The sequence below is a fragment of the Tachypleus tridentatus genome, chromosome 7, assembly GCF_004210375.1.
Source record: "Tachypleus tridentatus isolate NWPU-2018 chromosome 7, ASM421037v1, whole genome shotgun sequence".
In the NCBI taxonomy this organism is placed as follows: domain Eukaryota; kingdom Metazoa; phylum Arthropoda; class Merostomata; order Xiphosura; family Limulidae; genus Tachypleus; species Tachypleus tridentatus.
In genome coordinates, this window is record NC_134831.1 from 169,519,972 (window position 1) to 169,543,809 (window position 23,838).

Consider the following 23,838-nt stretch of genomic DNA (forward strand, 5'->3'; position numbering starts at 1 on the left):
TGAGAGCATTGCTAGTGTTAATTCGTTTGCACTCTCGACGAATGCAGAAAAACACGTGGGCACGTGGACTAGGGTAGGTAAAACCGCCTTTACCACCCCTGTTTTCGTTTCTCATTCGCTCGTCAACGTCTGAGGCGGTGACTCTCCGGACGTCGGTAGGTTTAAACTGGGCCGTTAAGTCGCCGCTAGCTCTGTTGTTGAAGTGCACCGATACGGAAGAAAGCCCGAGCGACCCACTACAAGAGTTCCGCGTCTGTTACCGGGATTCTCCATGCAGCTCGAGAGATGACTAAGAGATGTGTACTTCCGGCCCAAGCTCTGTTGTTACTGTACTGCGGAGCTGTGCTCGTGAAAACCCAGTCGTTGTCTGTGGAAACCGATGAACTCCCGGTTCGTGAACTGCGGAACAAAGACGATATTGATGGCATCCAGATGGAGGAGGAAATAGAACGTATCAAACAGCACATTCTCTCCGAGCTGGGAATGGAACGCGCACCGGAGTCCTCGCAAATGAACGTCAGCGACAGTGAACTGAATAGGGTATTAGAGATTTATTATCGGAACATAAGAAACTCAAATGTTCAGGAAGAATTAGAAGGAGAAGACGAAGACGAGATTGTTCACAAGTCGTACACTTTCAGAGACGAAGGTAAGAACGAATGCATTGTTTCATTAGTGGCACGTGCATGTTGCTGCACGTGCACTGCACCGTTCAGATATCACACTGTATCTTAGGTCATTACCGTCGTTGGTTGTTTTACACGTTTTAATGTTAAACACGGCATTGACACTGTATTTAAATATATTTTGCCATATTTTCATTATAAATAGGCATTCTTCAACCCCCCTGGTGAAACAGAGGTAAGTCCACGAACTTGCAACGCGAACATCCAGAGTTCGGTTTCTTGTGGTGTGGACACAGCAGAGAGCCCAAAGTGGCTTTGCTCTCAAAACAAAATTCTTCAATATTTAATAAGCTCAACTGAATTGTGTTCAAAGAGGGCTACAAACTTCAGAGAATTTGTTTTATATTTTTCTTTGTCACACGACGTTTCGACTTACGCATTTTTCAAGGGTATTTGAATGTCACAAATTACAAGAAGTTAAGTCGAAACATACGGTGGAATAAATAAAACATTTATCTGAAGTTCTTTGTAGTCTTTCTAGAATGTTGTTTATGTCCTTCAGTCGGTGAAAGACTTTTAAAAGTTAACGAGAAACAACAACTGGATTATACTTACTGTCGAAATGCGTATGAGCCGCAGTTTATTTGAATCACCTGTTTTACTAATGATTAACTAGGTAGCTGAATCAAATATAGTATGTTGATGTAACATACTCTATCAGAATCCGTTACAATGGAGGGAGAAAGTATGTAACGGATTACTCCTGTGTCGAGCGGTTCGCCGTTTCGGTTTCTGTGTGATGAGATTTTCTTTTTGAAGTTTTAAATCTTAAATCTAAGGCGTTTTGTAGAATGTTGCCAAAAGCGTTTGGAATATAGTACGTATGACGACTTCAAATAACCTGCATGGCCAGGTGGTTAAGGCACTCGACTCGTAATCGGAGGGTCGCGGGTTCGAATCCCCGTCACACCAAACATGATCGTCCTTTTAGCCGTAGGGGTGTTATAATGTGACAGTCAATCCTACTATTCATTGGTAAAAGAGTAGCCCAAGCGTTGGCGGTGGGTAGTGATAACTAGCTGCCTTCCCTCTAGTCTTATATACTGCAAAATTAGGGACGGCTAGTGCAGATAGCTCTCGTGTAGCTTTGCACGAAATTCAAACCAAATAACCTGAAACTGATTTAAGTTTAACAGTTAAATAAATGTAGAGATGTGTCCAAGTTATATCTGCCAACAAGGTTGATACTTTTTTTTCTTAACACGAGTATATTTTAATATACAAACAATAATACATATATATAAAAACGGTTATTACAAATAACGATTCATATACAAGAGTTTCACAAGCTTACAAATAATATTAAGTCTACTTTCTGGATTGAAACTTCCTTGATATCTTATCGAGGGTTCATGAAAAACGAATTAATTTTAAGTTAACGTGGATACAATTCCCTTAGCAAGGAGCTGGCTAGTTCGGTATTCTTCGCTGGTCTCACACCGTTTGCAAGCTGACTTTTCACTGCTGAAATTATGTACTTTTTCGTAAAAATATAAATGCTCGATGTGATTTCACTGAAGCTGAATATTTTGTAATATTTGAAATTTCTAAACGATCCCGTAGTTTCTTGATGACGAGAAGCCCTTGTGAAATACAAATGTAGCTCAGAAGGGCTGATATGGGTATTAATACTTATGTCGATAAAGAGGGAACAACGTTTCCTTCATCGTAACCTGAAGATGACCTAGGATGGTCAAAACGTTGTTTTCTCCTTGTTAATAAAAGTGTTAATACCCATACCAGTCGTTCTGAGATCCCGTAGTTTCTCGATAAATAAGCGTTAATCACAGTTTTAGCTTCCGAGGTTTTTTAGTGTACCAACTGTAGCAAACCAACAATATATAACTATCTCTTGGCGAATCGGTTTATAAACTTTAGGCTAGGTTTTCGAAAGTTCAGTTGGCAATAATACTGGCAATCATTAGTATTTTACATATATACATAGTGCATTGTTGATTCTTACGCTCGAGAAGCTTCTACAAATTTAGAGAATGGGCGGGAATTTCGCAATACACACTTAACAGTACAAGTTACATGCATTTCTAAATATACATATTTAACTAAAGCAAAATAAATATATAAAAATAAATTCGTCACAATACTAATTATTAAACTGTGAAACTAAGGCATTTATATATAAAACACGTAAAAAACAGTAGGAGAAACGTTTTCGATATTAAATAAACAACAATATTAGTAGAGCTATATTTAATTAAAATAATGTAAAACATATTTTTGTAGGAAATATTGAACATTTTATACTAAAACCTAATATGGTAATAGTAAACTTCAGAAAATATGCTTAGAGTTTATTGTTTCTTTATTAACTGGAATTTTAAGATCTAAAGAGGTGGTATTGAATTAAACGTATACGTTTTTTAAGCTATATTCCTGATTAGAATTTGACGGACTGAAGAAACCTATTTGAATTTATTTGGTTGGTTTGTTTAACTTAATCACAATGATACACCATGGGCTATCTGGGTTCTAGCTTTGTAAGTCCGCAGACTTACTGCTGTGCCACTAGGATGCACCTGTAGTTAAAGGGGATTTATTCTTTAAAAACAAAGAAGCGGTTATCAGGAGACGTTGAAATTCATTACATTTAAAAATGGGAGGAAAATAGGGTTAGATATAGTGTTAAAGAGTTGAAGGATATTGAATATCGAAGGTCCTATGTGCGTGTCTGCTTCTAATTAGGATATTACACCACTAGTTTATCCATATATATATAGTGTTCGATTACATAATCCAGTTATACGTTAAAACCTATCGATATATTTCATGTTTCACGTATTCGTATAAACACTGTTTTCTGAACTGGCATATGAAATCTAAATCTTACTGTAAGGAATTGATACTTTTTCCTTGTATCCATATCTTCGAACTATGGTTGTTATGACGTTAATCCCTGAATGTTGCAAGGTTCATCATTCACTACAGGTATACAATTTGAGGCGATACGCTACAGGAAAGGCAGCTAATCATTACTACCCACCACCAACTTTTGTGCTACTCTTTAACCAACGAGCTGTGTTAGCATCCCGAGGTAGACTCGGATTACAAGTCGGGTGCCTTAACCACCTGGCCATGCCGTGCCCGTTATCGATGATCGCTTTGATTTGTTTGTTTGTTTTAAGTTCGCGCAAAATTAGCCATCCTTAATTTAGCAGTGTAAGACTAGAGAGAAGGAAGCTAGTCATCACCACTCACCGTCAGCTCTTGGGCTACTCTTTTACAAACGAACAGTGGGATTGACCGTAACTTTATAACGCCTTCACTGAAAGGGTGAGCATGTTTGGTATAACATAGATTCGATTGCATGACATTAAGATTGCGAGTCGAGCGCCCTAACCTCCAGACCATGGTAGGGTTGCTCGCCTTAATAAAAAAGGACTGTTATACAAATGGATTATCCAGCATTATTCTGAGACATAAACCTTATAATAGTCATGTGGAGTCAGCTGCATGACCGTTTATCACACAAAATCAGTTGAAAAATGTAGTAATAAAGAATTATGTGTGTGTGTGTGTGGGGGGTATATTCCCAAGAACGGTTTGTATAGCGATATTACAGAGCTGTGTTAGCCACCGTAAACTCTTGGGCTACTCTTTTTACAAATGACTAAGATCACACTGTTTCAGGTTATTATTCACTACGTACAAGGTGTTTGTCAATACTTTGTTGACTTCAAAATGTTTTGCTTCCAGTATCTATACTCTTATATTGATTTTATATGTTTTTACTTTTGAAAAGTTCTTTAAGTTGACAGATGTCTAACTAAAATTAAGAAACAGTTTTAAATGGTTCCGTTTCATTTTAAATTGTCTCGGGTGTAGACCATTTTAAACTTTAAGACTATCTCATTAGTTAAAGCTACGAAAGTTTACCTTCATTTAGCATTTCTTGCCTCAACGTAATAAATGAAACTTCCACACAAAATTTAATTTCCCCCTGATTTCCCTCGCTGGTTCATCGGTAAGTCTATGGATTTACAACGCTAAGATCATGGGTTCGATTCCCCTCGGTGGACTCACCAGATATCTCTCAAATTACAGTTTAAGTGCTCTAACAATGAAGTTCAGTAAGATAAAGTTAAATTACGTGTTGATGATATAAATCCTGCGATCAACTGTTATTCCTTCCCGGGGGTGGTCCGGCATGACCAGGCGAGTTAAGGCGTTCGACTCGTAATCCGAGGGTTGCGGGTTTGAATTCCATGCACACCAAACATGCTCACCCTTACAGCCGTGGGACATTATAACGTGGCGGTCAATCCCACTATTCGTTGGTAAAAAAATAGCCCAAGAGTTGCCGGTGGGTGGTGATGACTAGCTGCCTTCCTTTTAGTCTTACATTGCTAAATTAGGGACGGCTAACGCAGATAGCCCTCGTGTAGTTTTGCGTGAAATTCAAAAACAAAACAAACCTTCTTGGAAAAAGTATGTCCATTTTTGCACACTTGTTCCTTATCACCGGATCCTATGTGATATCTTAATGTTGAATAATATAAACGTTACTTTAAAATACCAGTTGCGATCAGTCACAATCACAGATACGGCTCCTCCGGGCTTAGTGGCACAGATGACGCATTGTGTGGCTTCGCGCTTAATTATAGACATAAATAAAGAACCAGTCAAACTCCAAAAAAGAAATTTTGTTTAGTAAAAATGGCGTATTATTTAACAAGTGCATCATTATCAAATAAAACCAGATATATTTAAAAAGATTGTAACGTTTTTCTTTTGTTACATAAAATCCAACATGTACTTACAAAGACTTGCGTCCGCAGAAGATTGAACCGATAATTGTTTTCTTAGCAGTAAGATGACCACAATTACCAACTGTTTTTTACACCGTATACTACTAGCGACCTCCACACTTTTATATTTGTGTCCTGTTTATTTTACACAGTATAAAATAAACAAAACACTTGTTTGAAATCACTAATTTTTTATCTTTTGAAAACTACAGAAGAGGAGACGCCAGCACCACTTAGCGAGAAGAATTGTAAAATTGTTGATACTTTTTTGTTTTGTAATCGGGTCTTGAGGTCTCTTGTAACCGTGACCGCCATGGTAATTCGAGGTTTAAATATACGATTGGAAAGCGTAGACATTATTTGCGTTTTCTAATCTGATAGAGACTCCTACCTTTTTTGTTCATTTTTTAGATAGATCCGGTTACTTGAGATAAATCTGATGTTCGTGACGACATTTCTTCAAAACAGAAAGGTATGATGCAACTTGCCATACTATCAAGATACATTAAAGGAGGGGTGACGTACCAGGCGCAGGCACACGTTCGACCGATGATAGTAAGCACCGGGGAAACACCTCGCTACTTTCCCTCCACGCTATGTCTTCCTGTACATTGAAATTCTGATCATTAAGTAAACTTTTTTCTTCGGTGACTTTTTATCCTTGTAGGAAATCACTGCTTTAAGAGAGAAACCACCAACTGCATATTAATATAAGAAATAAACGACCTTATCAGAATTTAAATTTCTTTAATTGGACGTTTCACACTTTTTTTGTAGGGCGTTCCACTATTTAATTCTGCTATTAAAATGTCTTTTATTTCACCAAGGTGCATTACAGAAATTATATTATTACTAAAATACACTACACGGTCAAAAGTATGTGGACACCCGACCATCACACCCATATGCGCTTGTGGAACATCTCATTCCAAAACCATGGGTATTAACATGGAGTTGGTCCCCTTTGCTGCTATAACAGTCTCCACTCTTCTGAGAAGGCTTATCACTAGATTTTGGAACATGGTTGCGGGGATTTGTTCCTGTTCAGCCATAAGAGCATTAGTGAGGTCAGGCACTGATGTTGGGCAAGAAGGCCTGGCTTGCAGTCAGCTTTCCAGTTTATCCCAAAGATGTTCGATGGGGTTGAGGTAAGGGCTCTGTGCAGGCCAGGCAACTTCTTCCACACCAACCTTAGCAAATCATGTCTTTATGGACCTCGCTTTGTGCACGGGGGCATTATCATGCTGAAACAAACAAAAAAAAACCTTTCACAAACTATCGCCATTAAAGATGGAAGCGTGCAATTCTCTAGAATGTCATTGTATGCTGTAGCATTAAGATTTCCCTTCACTGTAACTAAAGAGCCTAGTCCAAACCATGAAAAACAGCCCCAGACTATTATTCCTCCTCTACAAAACTTTACAGTTGGTACTATGTATTCAGACAGGTAGCGTTCTCCTGGCATCTGCCAATCCCAGATTTGACTGCCAAATAGTGAAGCATGATTCATCACTCCAGAGAACACGTTTCCACTGATCCAGAGTCCAATGGTTATGTTCTTTACACACTCCAGCTGACGCTTGGCATTGCACATGGTGATATTAGGCTTGTTTGCTGCTGCTTGGCCATATAAACCCATTTCATGGAACTCCCGACGAATATTTCTTGTGCTTACGTTGCTTCAGAGGCAGTTTGAAACTTGGTAGTGAGTGTTGCAACTGTGGACAGACGATTTTTACGAGCTACGCTTGTCAGCACTCGACGGTCCCGTTTTGTGAGCTTGGGTGGCCTACGGCTTCGTGGCTGAGCTGTTGTTGCTCCTCGACGTTTCCAATTCACAATAACAACACATACAGTTGACCGGGGCAGCCGTAGCAGGGCAGAAAGATGTCGAACTGAATTGTTGGAAAGGTGACATCCTATGACACTGCCACGTTGAAAGTCGCTGAGCTCTTCAGTACGACTGCCAATGTTTGTCTATGGAGAACACATGGCTGTATGCCTGATTTTGTGCACCTGTTGGCATTGGGTGTGGTTGAAATAGCTGAACCCACTAATTAGAAGGAGTGTCCACATACTTTGGCCATGTAATGTAAAATAACATAAACTGGTAGATAGGCTTAAACCATCTTATGTTACACAAATAACAATATTTGTGTTTATACTATAATCAGTTATATAATACTCCTAAGGTACAGTGCCTCATATAGTAGGTATTAGATCGTACTTCTGCGGTACACCGCCCAATAAAATTGGTACTAACCATACTCCTGATATAAAGTACATGACAGTCGTAAAGTGCCTTACAAAAGAGTCTCCCTCGTGCTGGTAATTAATCTCAGTTTGTTTTATCTGAAATGCATGACTCAAATTACCAAAAATAGTTATTATATTAATCTCAGACCAGCTTCTAAAGGTTACGAATGACAAAAGGTGCACTGTTACTCACTCTAGTGATATGACACAAAATATCTTGAAAATACATGTAGCAAAAGTCTTCACGCGGAACACAATTGCCCGTCAGTATCACAGCAATATGTCTACGGAATTACAACATTAGAAACCAGATCCAATACTGGTGGTTGGCAGAGCACAGTTAGCCCATTGTGAAGCTTTGTGCTTAGTTTTAAGACAAACAAACGTAACATGATAATGCAGTTAACATTCTGTTAAGGCAACTTTGGTAGCAATGACAAGTGAAAGTTTTGGATAACCCCTGCACAAGCTTTACACAGTGTGCTGGAGATATCTTTGTCCACTTCTGCTTGTAGGTATGCTTCAGTTATTGTAAGTTTGAAGGATGTCTTCGATGCTCAGCAATGTTTCAAGTATTTCCACAGATTGTCGAGTGGATTTAGGTTCAAGCTTTGGCTTGGCCAGCCAAGGAGTTTAATTTTGTTTCTCTGACACCACTTTTGGGTTGCTTTTGATCTGTGTTTCGGATCATTGCCATGTTCAAATGTAAACTTTTGTCCAATATTTAGTTTATCAGCTGATTTCTTCAGACTTACTTCCTCACAACATTATGGACTCCCCACCACCACCATATTTGACAGTTGGGACTGTATTTTCCGGGTCATGAGCAATGTTGGGTTTTCCCCATACGTACCGCTTGTCATTTAACACACAAAGATCTATTTTCGTCTCAACTGATCATAAAACTTTCTGTCAAGTTGTTGTATGGTTATTGAAATGTTTATTGATATAGTCCATTCTCTTTTTAAGGTCCCCCGCTGGTACAGCAGTAAATCTACGGATTTACAACGTTAAAATGAGGGTTTAGATTCCCTTTAGTGAGCTCAGTAGATAGTCTGATGTGATTTGCTATAAGAAGACACAAATGCTTCCTAAGATGGATCTTTCATCAGTATGAGCTTCATTCTTTCCATACAAGTCTTTGTTATGTAAAGTTGGTGACATTGTGAAGATGTATACAGTAACTCCAGTTGCTGCTATTCAAGTGTGACGATTTTTCTGCTTGTTAGAGCACACACTTTCTTAGGGCGACCTAATCTTGGCAATGTTGAGGTGGTGTGACACTTTCTTAGGGCGACCTAATCTTGGCAATGTTGAGGTGGTGTGACACTTTCTTAGGGCGACCTAATCTTAGCAATGTTGAGGTGGTGTGACACTTTCTTAGGGCGACCTAATCTTGCCAATGTTGAGGTGGTGTGACACTTTCTTAGGGCGTCCTAAACTTAGCAATGTTGAGGTGGTGTGACACTTTCTTAGGGCGACCTAATCTTGGCAATGTTGAGGTAGTGTGACACTTTCTTAGTGCGAGCTAATCTTGGCAATGTTGAGGTGGTGTGACACTTAGGGCGACCTAAACTTGGCAATGTTGAGGTGGTGTGACACTTTCTTCACAAAATATTCTACAGTACTTAACAGCAAATTGAGAACCTATGAAATTGCTTTATGACCTTTTCTGGAAGTAAGTTTCAAAACAGTCTTCAGTTAAGAATTCTTATTTAGAGATTCTCAATGTGCAACAGTAAACCAAACTCTAAGTTTTAAAATACCATGTTTAAATCAACACTGGTGGTTTTATATAACCTAAATTATTGTTTTTTTACATGGCTTTATAATATACTTTGGTATCTGGTGGAGATATACAGAGCCACTTGTACGTAGCTTAGCAGGTGAGTGAGGTAAAGCTAAATCAACGATTAGCTGAGGGGTGAAACTTTCGGAACATACGTTTTTTGTTTTGTTTTGTTTTGTTTTTCCTATATCACGAGTGTGAGTAACAATGTATCTTTGTTATCTTTATAAACTGGTCTGAAATTAATATAATAAAACACTTTTGGTGATTTGAGTTATTAATTCCTAGCACAGAACATATTAAATCGTACTCCTGAGGTACCGTACCTTATATAGTAGGTACAAATGTACCTCAGGGGTATGGTTTAATACCTACTATATCGGGTACTGTACCTTAGGAGTATAGTTTAATACCTACAATATCGGGTACTGTACCTCAGGAGTATATTGGTGTTCTCTAATGCACATATGACACTTCTTTAGATAGGACCAATATATAGAATGTAGTGAGTTTCAAACTTATAATATTGGTAACAAATTAATATATATAGAGTAATTCGATACTTGATAGAAACGTAATAAGTTGTTCATGTTTTGTTTTGATGAAACATTACACGATAAGCTTTTTAAATATCTCTGGTTTTACTGAAACGTAACATAAGGTTTAATTTATACCTTAACAACTGAGTATATAGAATACTGAGTACACTATATTTAAACTATTTTGGAAAACGAAAATTATCGAGTCACGTTATAACTACAGTCGATATAAAGCCAAGATGGAACAGGATGTATCAGAACTACATTGTGACATTATCTGCCATCTCATACAAATTTTTATATCGCTGAAAATTGATTGGTTTAAGGAAAATTATGTAATGGCCATTTCAAACGTAATCCTCGATCCCCAGATTATGAGTCGGGTTCCTTATCCACCTGGCCATGCCGGGCCTATCCCCAATGGGAAAGCAGTTAGTCTACCAACTTGCAATGCTAACATTCGAAGTTCGATTCCCCGAAAATGTTTTGTTTCAAGAGAAAATAAAACCAAAATAATGAATATAGCAAAGCTAGTGTGGAAGTACATTTAATATACGCGCCAAGTCCTCTGGCGGAGGGGCTATTTATGAAACATTTCGTTCCCTAACGGCTTTTAATTAAAATTAAAAAAAAAAGCTTTGAAATGGTTAATACATATGTATTTTTTAATACTAACCTAACTTTTAAATTACAATTACAAAAGGAAAGGCCCTGCATAACCAAGCGGTTAAGGTGCTCGCTCGAATCCCCGTCACACTAAACATGCTCGCCCTTTCAGCCGTGGGGGCGTCGTTTTGTGATGGTCAATCCCACTATTCGTTGGTAGCCCTAGACTTGGCGGTGGATGGTGATGACTAGCTGCCTTCTCTCTAGTCTTACACTGGTAAATTAGGGACGGCTAGCGCAGATAGCCCTTGAGTAGCTTTGCGCGAAATTCAAAACAAACAGTCGTTGAAAAACAAACAGAATGACAGAAATAAAAGAAGTACACACAATGAAGGAAGACTTTTCAATTTTGGAAAATAATAAACTTTATGTTTGAAAGATTTAGTCTGGATTTTTTGGTTATCAAAGTTTGATAAATTATATTTTTGTTCAACAAATTAAGGGCGTTTTATTTCATTTCTTCACGTTGACAGTATAATATTATCATTGTTACTTTTATATTTAAATCTTTTGATTTATTCAACAAGTTAAAACTTTTTCTGATTGATTGTGGCCAGGTGGCTAACGGTCGTGAGTTCAAGTCTCTATTACACAAATAGCCTCTTTTGGGTAAAATTATACACAAGCTCTAAATAATGGCATTTTACCAAAAAATATTTCAATTTTTTTAATATATGATTTCTCTCTTCCGGATTAAATATAAACGTGTATAACCTTATTGCTATGGTAACAGGGATATTTAATTTTACTTATTTTGGGATGGTTGCTAAAACTATCAAAGTGCATACGAACTCGTTGGTTTGTAATCAACATCAATACCTTCTTAGCCACTACAATACCATCTAAGAACGATATGATGACTGTGCTGAGTTCATCCGTAATGCCCTCTAGTGGGATAGCGGTAAGTCTATGGATTTACAACGCTAAAATCAAGGGCTCGATTCCTCACGGTAGACGCAGCCGATAGCCTTATTTGGTTTTACTATGATAAAACACCCATGCAAACGTTTCATTGCCTCAATTGTTCCATTTAAAGTCCAGAATAAAGTTCCAATATCATAGCTTTTGCTCCAAAAATAGTTTACGTGTTACCATTAATAAATTGGAGCCCAGAGGCTTGTGCCTATATTTTAGTTCCACCATAAGTATAATGAAACAATGAGGTTGTTCAGAACAAAGTGAGTAAAAGATTTTTCAAAGAATAATATCTGTAGTATTATTTGACACATTTCTTGGCAGAGTGTTATCTGTAGTATTATTTGACACATTTCTTGGCAGAGTGATATCTGTAGTATTATTTGACACATTTCTTGGCAGAGTGATATCTGTAGTATTATTTGACACATTTCTTGGCAGAGTGATATCTGTAGTATTATTTGACACATTTCTTGGCAGAGTGATATTTGTAGTATTATTTGACACATTTCTTGGCAGAGTGATATCTGTAGTATTATTTGACACATTTCTTGGCAGAGTGATATCTGTGGTATTATTTGACACATTTCTTGGCAGAGTGATATCTGTGGTATTATTTGACACATTTCTTGGCAGAGTGATATCTGTGGTATTATTTGACACATTTCTTGGCAGAGTGATATCTGTAGTATTATTTGACACATTTCTTGGCAGAGTGATATCTGTAGTATTATTTGACACATTTCTTGGCAGAGTGATATCTGTAGTATTATTTGACACATTTCTTGGCAGAGTGATATCTGTAGTATTATTTGACACATTTCTTGGCAGAGTGATATCTGTAGTATTATTTGACACATTTCTTGGCAGAGTGATATCTGTAGTATTATTTGACACATTTCTTGGCAGAGTGATATCTGTAGTATTATTTGACACATTTCTTGGCAGAGTGATATCTGTAGTATTATTTGACACATTTCTTGGCAGAGTGATATCTGTAGTATTATTTGACACATTTCTTGGCAGAGTGATATCTGTAGTATTATTTGACACATTTCTTGGCAGAGTGATATTTGTAGTATTATTTGACACATTTCTTGGCAGAGTGATATCTGTAGTATTATTTGACACATTTCTTGGCAGAGTGATATCTGTAGTATTATTTGACACATTTCTTGGCAGAGTGATATCTGTAGTATTATTTGACACATTTCTTGGCAGAGTGATATCTGTAGTATTATTTGACACATTTCTTGGCAGAGTGATATCTGTAGTATTATTTGACACATTTCTTGGCAGAGTGATATCTGTAGTATTATTTGACACATTTCTTGGCAGAGTGATATCTGTAGTATTATTTGACACATTTCTTGGCAGAGTGATATCTGTAGTATTATTTGACACATTTCTTGGCAGAGTGATATCTGTAGTATTATTTGACACATTTCTTGGCAGAGTGATATCTGTAGTATTATTTGACACATTTCTTGGCAGAGTGATATCTGTAGTATTATTTGACACATTTCTTGGCAGAGTGATATCTGTAGTATTATTTGACACATTTCTTGGCAGAGTGTTATCTGTAGTATTATTTGACACATTTCTTGGCAGAGTGTTATCTGTAGTATTATTTGACACATTTCTTGGCAGAGTGATATCTGTAGTATTATTTGACACATTTCTTGGCAGAGTGATATCTGTAGTATTATTTGACACATTTCTTGGCAGAGTGATATCTGTAGTATTATTTGACACATTTCTTGGCAGTGTGATATCTGTAGTATTATTTGACACATTTCTTGGCAGAGTAATATCTGTAGTATTATTTGACACATTTCTTGGCAGAGTGATATCTGTAGTATTATTTGACACATTTCTTGGCAGAGTGATATCTGTAGTATTATTTGACACATTTCTTGGCAGTGTGATATCTGTAGTATTATTTGACACATTTCTTGGCAGAGTGATATCTGTAGTATTATTTGACACATTTCTTGGCAGAGTGATATCTGTAGTATTATTTGACACATTTCTTGGCAGAGTGATATCTGTAGTATTATTTGACACATTTCTTGGCAGAGTGTTCCAAGTCGTTCAAGAATCTGTAGTATGTGAAATTTATGTATTGAGTTACAATAATACTATTGTAATGTTAACTTTCAATATTGATGTTCCTTAAATATTAGTTTTAATTAGGTTTTGATTTTAAACTGTTACTAATAAGATAATTTATTTTACAATCTGAGCTTAGAAGGTGTTTTCTTATAGCAAATCCACATCGGGCTATCTGCTGTGTCCATGATTTTAGCGTTGTAACTCCGTAGATTTACCGCTGTCTCAGTGGAGGACCTGAGCTTAAAATTAAATATAAGACATTTAATACAGAAAACGACAACAAAAAACAATGATTTGTTTGTGGTAAAGCAAAACCCACATGGGGCTACCTGTTCTGTCCAGTGTAATAAATCAAACGTGCAAGATTTGCATCTATTTGAGTCGAGTGCTGTAATTTACAAGGTTTCAGCTTCTTCTACGTTTCGATGTTTGGAGTCAGTTGTGAGAAGGCAGTTACATTTATCATTCTATAATGACCTAGATTGTATTCAGTATCTTCTCACATTTTTCCAGATATTTTCCTGATTCTTATTCAGTTACGTACAGATGTGTAACAAAAAATATTTATATCATAAAACTTTCGTAACTGGTTTCTTCACGTAACCTTTGTTCTGATTTTCGTGAGAGAGAACTTTAATAAGGCCGTAAAGAAATGAATTAGGTCAAGGATGGTGGCTTTATGTTATAATGTGTTTGTTTTTTTAGAAATATTTCTTTTTAGAAAAAAGGGTTCGTCGCCACAAGGACTCTGTATGACTTTGAACAAAATAATAGGATAGTCTGTTATCATGTGAAGCATTCATAGGTGATATTCTGCGCGGTAAAAATGAAATATATTGCGACGCATGGTTAACTTAGTTAACACTGAAACAGTAATAACACGGATATTCTGACAAACCAAAGCCTCTCATGTGGTGGACTAAGCTAATGGTTAGTTCTGTACGTGCCATGCACGTTGACCTGTTGGCCTAGGCGGCTCGTTTGATCACCGGTTTTATGTTGTTAAACACAAACCTGCTCATGGGGCAATCTGTACTGATTGAGCCCCAGACTTACCGTTGAGTCACGGGAGTATCTCTTAATTTGTATTTTGTTAAGCAGAACGCTACACAATGGGCCACCTGTGCTGTGCCTACCGCAAGTATCTAAACCTGATCCTTAGGGTTATAAGCCCTTAATATTGGCACTGACCCACCGGCTTCATTTCTGAATAGGCAAGTTTTACAACACAGTTTTATATGTTTATGTAACCAGTAACTGTTTAAAATAAAATCTTGTCTCGAAAAATAAGAGTTTTAGAAGGAGGCGTGAAGAATATGGGTCATTGTTGTGACTCAAATAATGTCGCAGGATACAAAACGCCCGATACAAAAGCTGGAAGGTATAGGTCTGGGAAATGGTCCCAGAAGTTGACCAAGAACTATAGTTAGAAACACCTAGAAACATTTGTTATAACTGCATAACTAAAACCTTGTGAGAAAAGTCAAACAAATATAAAAATATATAAACCTTGCCTTAAAGGAAGATTTGTATCACATTGAATTTTCATCAGTGTCTGTTTCCAATAACAGTCTCACACCAGCTATTGTTCAAGTTATTAAAGTAGAAGAAAAAGGACCAACTGGAGCCCGGCATGGCCAGGTGGTTCAGGCACTCGACTCGTAATCTGAGGGTCCCGGGTTCGAATCCCCATTACACTAAATATGCTCACCTTTTCAGCCGCGGGGGCGTTAAAATGTAACGGTCAATCCCACTCTTTGTTGATAAAAAGAGTAGCTCAAGAGTTGGCGGTGGGTGGGGATGACTAGTCTTACACTGCACAATTAGAGACGGTTTTACGCGAAATTCAAACCAAACAAACTGGAAGGTTCTTCTTGCTTTTATTGTGTTAAAAAAACAATAAACCGGAAATTTATTATCGTTATTTTAATGCTTAGTAATAAAACGAAGCATATGTTTTTTATTACAGTAGAGCCACATCGGGCTATCTGCTGTGTCCATCAACCCCATCTTTTGTGTTATAAATCCGAAAACTTCCCAACGTCCCACTAGGGAGATAGCAGGGAAAGAAAAATAACACATCATATAAAAGAATTCCAACTTCAAGCGTATAAGCTGTGAAGTGATTTATAAGAATTATTGTATTATAAATTAGAGCTGGACGAGGCCTAATAGTTAACGTGTTAGGATGCTTATCAGAAAGTCCAAGTAACTAAACATGTTCCGCACTTCATGCCAGTTGCTCAGTACAGAACCAAACAGAGGCTGCCGCTATCGGGAACAACTGTACTAGGATCCTAGGTTTCTCTGAGCTGACTGTTTAGCCCGTATATGCATAAGGAGCCGACCATTTTTAAAATACCGACTGTATGATGCTGTACAGTTAAGTATAGCTAATGACATTTTTTGTTTGTTATATATATACAAACTAAATACTTTATCGGATAAATAATTCCATCACAATGTCTTAAACAATGGGACTGCAATACGTTTACGGAATTACAATGTTATAATGAACAGATAACCTATTGTTCAGCTATTCGCTGAAACAAACAAAACCTTTCAGAACATCTAATCAGACTAAAACTTATATTACCTCAGACTGTCTTTAAAAAACAATAGTTTCTACCTTTTATAAAAATTGATATGCTATAACAATGGGGTTAAACAAAATATCTGATTAACTCGGGGCCCAATGACAGAGCTTAGAGAAACGATGTCTAAAACGGATGTTTTTGATTGGAGTATAAACAACCAATTGTATAAAAGTTAAAAACGTAACAAAGAAACAAGTAATGACAGTCCTAACAAAGTCACACAAATGTCAAACTTGCACTTATTGCGTGTCTTTGTTTCATTAACAAAAATTTAAATTGCAACAATTGTAAAAAAATATCCCTCTAAGACAATAGTGGCACATTTTTGTCGTTTCTAGCTCAAATTATTGTTCTTAATATATATATATATATATATATATATATATATATATATATATATGCTTGTTTGTTTAGAATCAAATATAAAGCTACACAATGGGCTTTCTGTGCTCTGTCAACCAAGGGTATCAAAACTCAGTTTTTAGTGATGTGAGTCCGCAGACATGTTGCTGTGCCACTGGGGGACATCTATGTATTTCGAGAACGATATATGTATATATAGGTACAGAATATATGATTAATATACATTATCGTATCTGATATCTTGGTTTATGCCATTCGAAATAATTAGAAAGAAATGACAAGTTTTACGTATATCATTCAAAATAATGGGGAAGATATGACAAGTGTTACGTATATCATTCAAAATAATGGGGAAGATATGACAAGTGTTACGTATATCATTCAAAATAATGGGAAAGAAATGACAAGTTTTACGTATATCATTCAGAATAATGGGAAAGAAATGACAAGTTTTACGTATATCATTCAGAATAATGGGGAAGAAATGACAAGTTTTACGTATATCATTCAGAATAATGGGGAAGAAATGACAAGTTTTACGTATATCATTCAGAATAATGGGGAAGAAATGACAAGTTTTACGTATATCATTCAGAATAATGGGGAAGAAATGACAAGTTTTACGTATATCATTCAGAATAATGGGGAAGATATGACAAGTTTTATGTATATCATTCAGAATAATGGGGAAGATATGACAAGTTTTAAGTATATCATTCAGAATAATGGGGAAGAAATGACAAGTTTTAAGTATATCATTCAGAATAATGGGGAAGATATGACAAGTTTTATGTATATCATTCAGAATAATGGGGAAGATATGACAAGTTTTAAGTATATCATTCAGAATAATGGGGAAGAAATGACAAGTTTTACGTATATCATTCAAAATAATGGGGAAGAAATGACAAGTTTTAAGTATATCATTCAGAATAATGGGGAAGATATGACAAGTTTTATGTATATCATTCAGAATAATGGGGAAGATATGACAAGTTTTAAGTATATCATTCAGAATAATGGGGAAGATATGACAAGTTTTATGTATATCATTCAGAATAATGGGGAAGATATGACAAGTTTTATGTATATCATTCAGAATAATGGGGAAGAAATGACAAGTTTTATGTATATCATTCAGAATAATGGGGAAGATATGACAAGTTTTATGTATATCATTCAGAATAATGGGGAAGATATGACAAGTTTTAAGTATATCATTCAGAATAATGGGGAAGAAATGACAAGTTTTAAGTATATCATTCAGAATAATGGGGAAGATATGACAAGTTTTATGTATATCATTCAGAATAATGGGGAAGATATGACAAGTTTTAAGTATATCATTCAAAATAATGGGGAAGAAATGACAAGTTTTAAGTATATCATTCAGAATAATGGGGAAGATATGACAAGTTTTATGTATATCATTCAGAATAATGGGGAAGATATGACAAGTTTTATGTATATCATTCAGAATAATGGGGAAGAAATGACAAGTTTTATGTATATCATTCAGAATAATGGGGAAGAAATGACAAGTTTTACGTATATCATTCAGAATAATGGGGAAGATATGACAAGTTTTATGTATATCATTCAGAATAATGGGGAAGATATGACAAGTTTTACGTATATCATTCAGAATAATGGGGAAGATATGACAAGTTTTATGTATATCATTCAGAATAATGGGGAAGATATGACAAGTTTTATGTATATCATTCAGAATAATGGGGAAGATATGACAAGTTTTATGTATATCATTCAGAATAATGGGGAAGATATGACAAGTTTTATGTATATCATTCAGAATAATGGGGAAGATATGACAATTTTCTATAACAAAGGGCTGTGATAAAGAACTTAGCAGTGAATTCAGTTCCTAGCATTATTTTCGACTAGATATATTATGAAGATTGTTTCATTACAGTGTTTAATTCTATTTGGGTTAATGGTTTATGTCTTGTTGCCGGAAAAATATGCGTTTTGCATTTTGTGACTGTAAGGGTGACAGTCAAATTCCACGGTTTAGGCAGAAAAGATGAATCTAAAAGTTAGCATTGTTGACTAGTCGCCTCCCCTCTATTGTGTCATTTCAAAATTAATGACGACAGATAACCCATGTATAACTTTGATTGAAAATTCCGAAAAAAACAACAAATAGGTGTGAGTTGTTTCTTCAACGTGGAACACTACTTGGTGTCTGTTTCAGATCCTCAGCTCATGAGTCACAGTAAATCTGACGTTTACCAACAAGCAAAGAAAGATACAGCTGTTTAGACCTTCCACACTTATGAGACGATTGTTAACTCGTTCACTTATAATTCGCCGTTTCGAGTACGGTCCGATAGTTGAATGCGAGTGTGCCGTATACGCTGTACGGCTTGCAAAAATTTTAGAGTCATTTGAGTCGTTTCGAATTTCGTTCTGACCAAGATGGTTAATGTGGTCGTTCTTACCATGGTGTATTCGTGTCTTCCAGTATTTGTCTGTGTCGATGATTCTAGTTTTTTTCCAGTTTGTTCTGTGTCCAGTTGACATGGCGTGCTCTGCAATGGACGAAATTTGGCTTTTCATGAGTCATTTACTATCTTTATGTTTTTTTATTCTTGTTGTGAGTTTTCTTCCCGTTTCTCCAATGTATGTATCGTTGCAGGAACATGGAATTTCATAAATGACGTTTTTGAGATTCTCTTTGGTAGGTCGCTGTTTGTTTTTTATCATAATGGACCTTAAGATATTGTAGAATTTCCACCAGACTTCTATGTTGAATTTATTTGCTATACATTTGAGTTTTTCACTGAAATGTTGCAGGTATGGTAGGTAAGTGGTGGTAGTGGTGGTGACTTTCTGATTTTTTCTTTCAGTCGGGGTCTTCTTCAAGAAGTTTTCTGATGAAGGAGGAGACGTGACCATTCTGTTTAAAGCTCTCTATGATCTTTTGGCGTTCTGCTTCGATGGATATCTTATCACAAATGTTTTCTGCTCTCTTGTTTAGGCATCGGATTATACCACGTTTTAATGAGGTTGGATGATAGGACTGGAAGTGTCGGTATCTGTTCGTATGGGTGGGTTTTCTGTTTACTGTTATGGTTATTTGACTTGCTTGTTTGCTGATGAGTATGTCAAAAAGTAGTAGACTGTCATGCTTCTCTAGTTCCATAGTGAAGTGGATTCTTTAGTCTACGGAATTGAGATGTTCAAAGAAGGCTGGTAAGTTTTCATGATCATGGGACCAAATAACGAAGGTGTCGTCGATATAACGTCTGTAGAAACTTGCTTGTATAGGATTAGAAGTGAGTATCCTGTGGCTACCATTGGTTGAATATACAGAAACAGTAATAATCCAACCAATCATAAAACGCTCTCCACAAACCACCAGGATACTATAAAAGACCGACAACACCTTATACACTGACCTGAAGACGGAAGAAGCGTCATTCTCTACACTTGTGTCTACACAACAGGTAGTTCCCGTTTATTTTACCAAAAATCACGTGTACGTTAAATTATTAAACTGTGGAAACAAACCAAGTGTACGTTAAACTTTCAAACCGTAGAAACAAATCAAGTGTACGTTAAACTTTCAAACCGTAGAAACAAATCAAGTGTCCGTTAAACTTCAAACTGTGGAAACAAATCAAGTGTACGTTAAACTTTCAAACCGTAGAAACAAATCAAGTGTACGTTAAACTTTCAAACCGTAGAAACAAATCAAGTGTACGTTAAACTTCAAACTGTGGAAACAAATCAAGTGTACGTTAAACTTTCAAACCGTAGAAACAAATCAAGTGTACGTTAAACTTTCAAACCGTAGAAACAAATCAAGTGTACGTTAAACTTCAAACTGTGGAAACAAATCAAGTGTGTGTACGTTAAACTTCAAACTGAAGAAACAAATCAAATATACATTAAACTTTTAAACTGTAGAAACAAATCAAGTGTACGTTAACATATTTGCCAAAAGAAGAACTCCTCTAAGGAACACTTATTTCTTATCTTGTTTGGTTTAGAACAAAGCTATGTTGGGCTATATACACTAAGTCATCCAAGAGGGATTGGACAGGTGGTTTGGGCGCTCGACTCGTAATCTGTGGGTTGCGGGTTCGAATCCCGGTTACACCAAAGATTCTCTCTATTTCAACCGTGGGGCGGTATTATGTGTGGGTCAATCCTTCTATTCATTGGTAAAAGAGTACCCCAAAAGTTGGCTTCCTTCTAATTTTACATTGCTAAATTAAGGACAGGTAGAGCAAGTGACCTTCATGTAACTTTGCACGAAATTCAAAACAAACAAATCTAGGGGAATCGAACTCTGAATTTTAGCTTAAAGACCATAAACTTACCTCTGAAAAAACGGGAGACATTTTGCTAATTAGCATGTATCATTAACAAAACTTTCCAGTACTTGGTGTCACACAATAAACTAATGTGCACTGTTAGAACAGTGACCTTAAGTAATAAAATTAAAATGCGATTTTTTAGGTGATTCAAGAATTCAAAGTTAAGTGTTTGCTTTTAAATTGCCTCAAATATTATTTTTCGTTATAAAAATACGTGAGTTGTAATCAAACAAAAACAAACAAACTTTCATTGATTGGCATTAATACATATTTGTTTATTCCTCAGTGCCGCTGCAACTTAACTTCAGCGATGACTTAGTCCCATCCAGAGGACTTCAGACGTTATTTTTTACATTGGACTTCTCTGACCACGTTGCAAACAACACGCGAGGCCTAACAGTCGATTTTGCCAAACTGAGTATCTACAAAGCTCATAAAGGAGTCCATCACAAGGCAGTTGGACGAATAGGACGTTCAGACGCCACGTCGAACAGTGAAGAACCACAAGAAGCCACAGTCTTCATCTACCAACTCCAAGAACCTTCTTACATGAAAGACCCCGAACGTATACTAGTCACTGCTCAACGGATTTTGTTGGACACAGACAGCTGGGAAGTATTTGATGTGGCTAAAGCTGTCGAAACGTGGATGGATAATTCTGCTCTCAACTTTGGTTTTCACATCGAATGCAGTGAATGTGAGGCAAACGACTTTACCTTCATCTCGATTAACAGTACGGAAATTCCCAACCAATCCCACTCCAGGGATTACAAGAAAGGAGAAATCCATTCTTACCAAGCCCCAGGGCGAGCAGTTTTGGACATCGAGTTAACGGAATCAACAGCGCGAATGAAGCGATCAAAGCCAAACACTAGGAAACATGGGACGAAATACCCCTTCGATTGTACCGGTGACAGGAAAACCAAACTGTGTTGTCGGTACTCCATGAACGTCTCTTTTGAGGAACTCCAGTGGAATTGGATCGTCAAACCAAAGCACTTTCAAGCCTATTTTTGTAAAGGGAAATGTGTTCGGAACGGCAAGAATTATGCCAGTAATCATGCAATAATTCAAAATCTTATGCGTAGAAAGAAGAACAGAAGAAGGAAAATTCCCCGTCCTTGCTGTGCTCCAAAGAAAATGAAACCACTGGACATCGTGTATAAAAAGAACAAAAGCGAAGTGGATACAAAACAATTAAAAGGGATGATTGTCTCACAGTGCAGTTGCTCCTAGCAACCGTCAGGTTCACCTGAATTGTTTTCAAGAAAGTGAATATATGTGATATAACGAATTATGGAAATAGTTGAGATAATTTCTGTTAATATGAGCGTGTGGGAGAAGAAATGGTTTTAAACTGATATTTCAAGTGAAAGCTTATTGCTGGGTATAAATTTAATAGTAATTATAAATTACTTATTTATATATTAATCCAGAAGTTATGTGTATGTGTGCGTGATATTATAGTGCTTTATATAATTACGTTCGTTTCAGAGTCTATGGAAGAATGAATAGGTAAATAACAGAAATGTACATAAAAATGATGATTTATTAAAGACGACAACATTGCTGTTGGTACTGTGATACTCTGTCAAAATAGAATCTTTTTATTTGTGAACAATTTGAGTTGAAATGTTGCTTGTTATATACCGTTCACTCATCTATTCATGTGCTTAGAAAAATAAATAAATTAGCAACTCATTTGACTTTGTTCGTGAAATAAAAAATAAACTCATATAACGTTCTTCTAGTGTCCAATTATTTGTTTTTTTTTTATTTTAAAAATATTATTGTTTTAACCACAAAGCCACAGAATGGGCTATTTGTGTTTGGTTTCGAGTTATAAGCCTATTATTTTCCGCTGAACCAACGAAAGGCCAAACACCAACGGAACTGGATCTTTTGGAAGAAGATTTTCATGAAACCAATTTCATATTTTAAAAAAATCTATGAATTTGAATCACACGCTATTCAAAACGCACGTGAGGTACCTTTTAACAGACTGAAAATCAACAATAGATTATCTTTCTACTTTCTTTAAAAGATACACGTTTAACATGCAGATGTGTTCAGCTATCATTTTACAGAAGACAAATAAAATACAGCTTTCAAAGCTTCTTGAGCAGTTTAAAACTTTTCTTAGCGTATTTACTGAAATATAAGTGGTATTGAGTTAACTCAAGAACTCCCTACAAATGTGTTATTAATAGTTCAAGTAAAAATACTTTATGAATTTCTTAAATAATTTTATTTCTTCAGTTTCATTACGTAAACACTTCCAAGACTTATTAATGAGGATTGTGAAGGTATCCAATGAAGTTTATTCAAATAATTAAATAAAAATTTCCTTAGGGACGGCCATGTTGAATTTTGTGGAATTCTGAAATAAATTAGAACCAATGTAAAGTTATCTGAGAATTTGTCGTCGACAAGGAAGCAAAAAAAAATTAGACGTATAGTCCCCCCACGCACGTTTAACAATAAATGTAGCAATAATAAAAGATAGATTTTCATATATGACTAACTTGTTTGTTACATTTTACTCTAGCAGGAATTGAAACTGTTACGTAAATCTATGTGTGTGTTTTCTCATAGCAAAGCCACGTCGGGCTCTGCTAAGCCCACCAAGGGGAATCGAACCGCTGATTTGAGAGTTGTAAATCCGTAGACATGTCGCTGTACTAGCGGGGGGCCGCATAAATCTCCATTGTATTTTATTATAAAAACCGTGCCCTTTCAAAAGACAAGGCGCAGATAGCCTCGCTGCTTTGTGCCATAAAACACTAAATCAATCAATCAATCA

General features: G+C 36.3%; 1 protein-coding gene and 1 long non-coding RNA gene across 2 annotated transcripts in view; one reads left to right on the top strand and one right to left on the bottom strand.

The window, feature by feature from the left end:
- The window catches only part of LOC143257200 (uncharacterized), a 65,499-nt gene extending 59,650 nt beyond the window's left edge, over positions 1-5,849 (bottom strand). Inside the window, exon 1 of the long non-coding RNA XR_013031733.1 lies at positions 5,462-5,849. This is a non-coding gene — a long non-coding RNA (uncharacterized LOC143257200). The remainder of the gene's footprint in view (positions 1-5,461) is intronic.
- On the top strand, positions 131-22,780 carry LOC143257196 (growth/differentiation factor 8-like). The gene is made up of 2 exons (XM_076515566.1): positions 131-649; positions 21,322-22,780. The coding sequence occupies exons 1-2, from the start codon at positions 286-288 to the stop codon at positions 22,269-22,271; spliced, it is 1,314 nt and encodes a 437-aa protein (XP_076371681.1). The 5' UTR covers positions 131-285; the 3' UTR covers positions 22,272-22,780.
- The last annotated feature ends 1,058 nt before the right edge of the window (positions 22,781-23,838 follow it).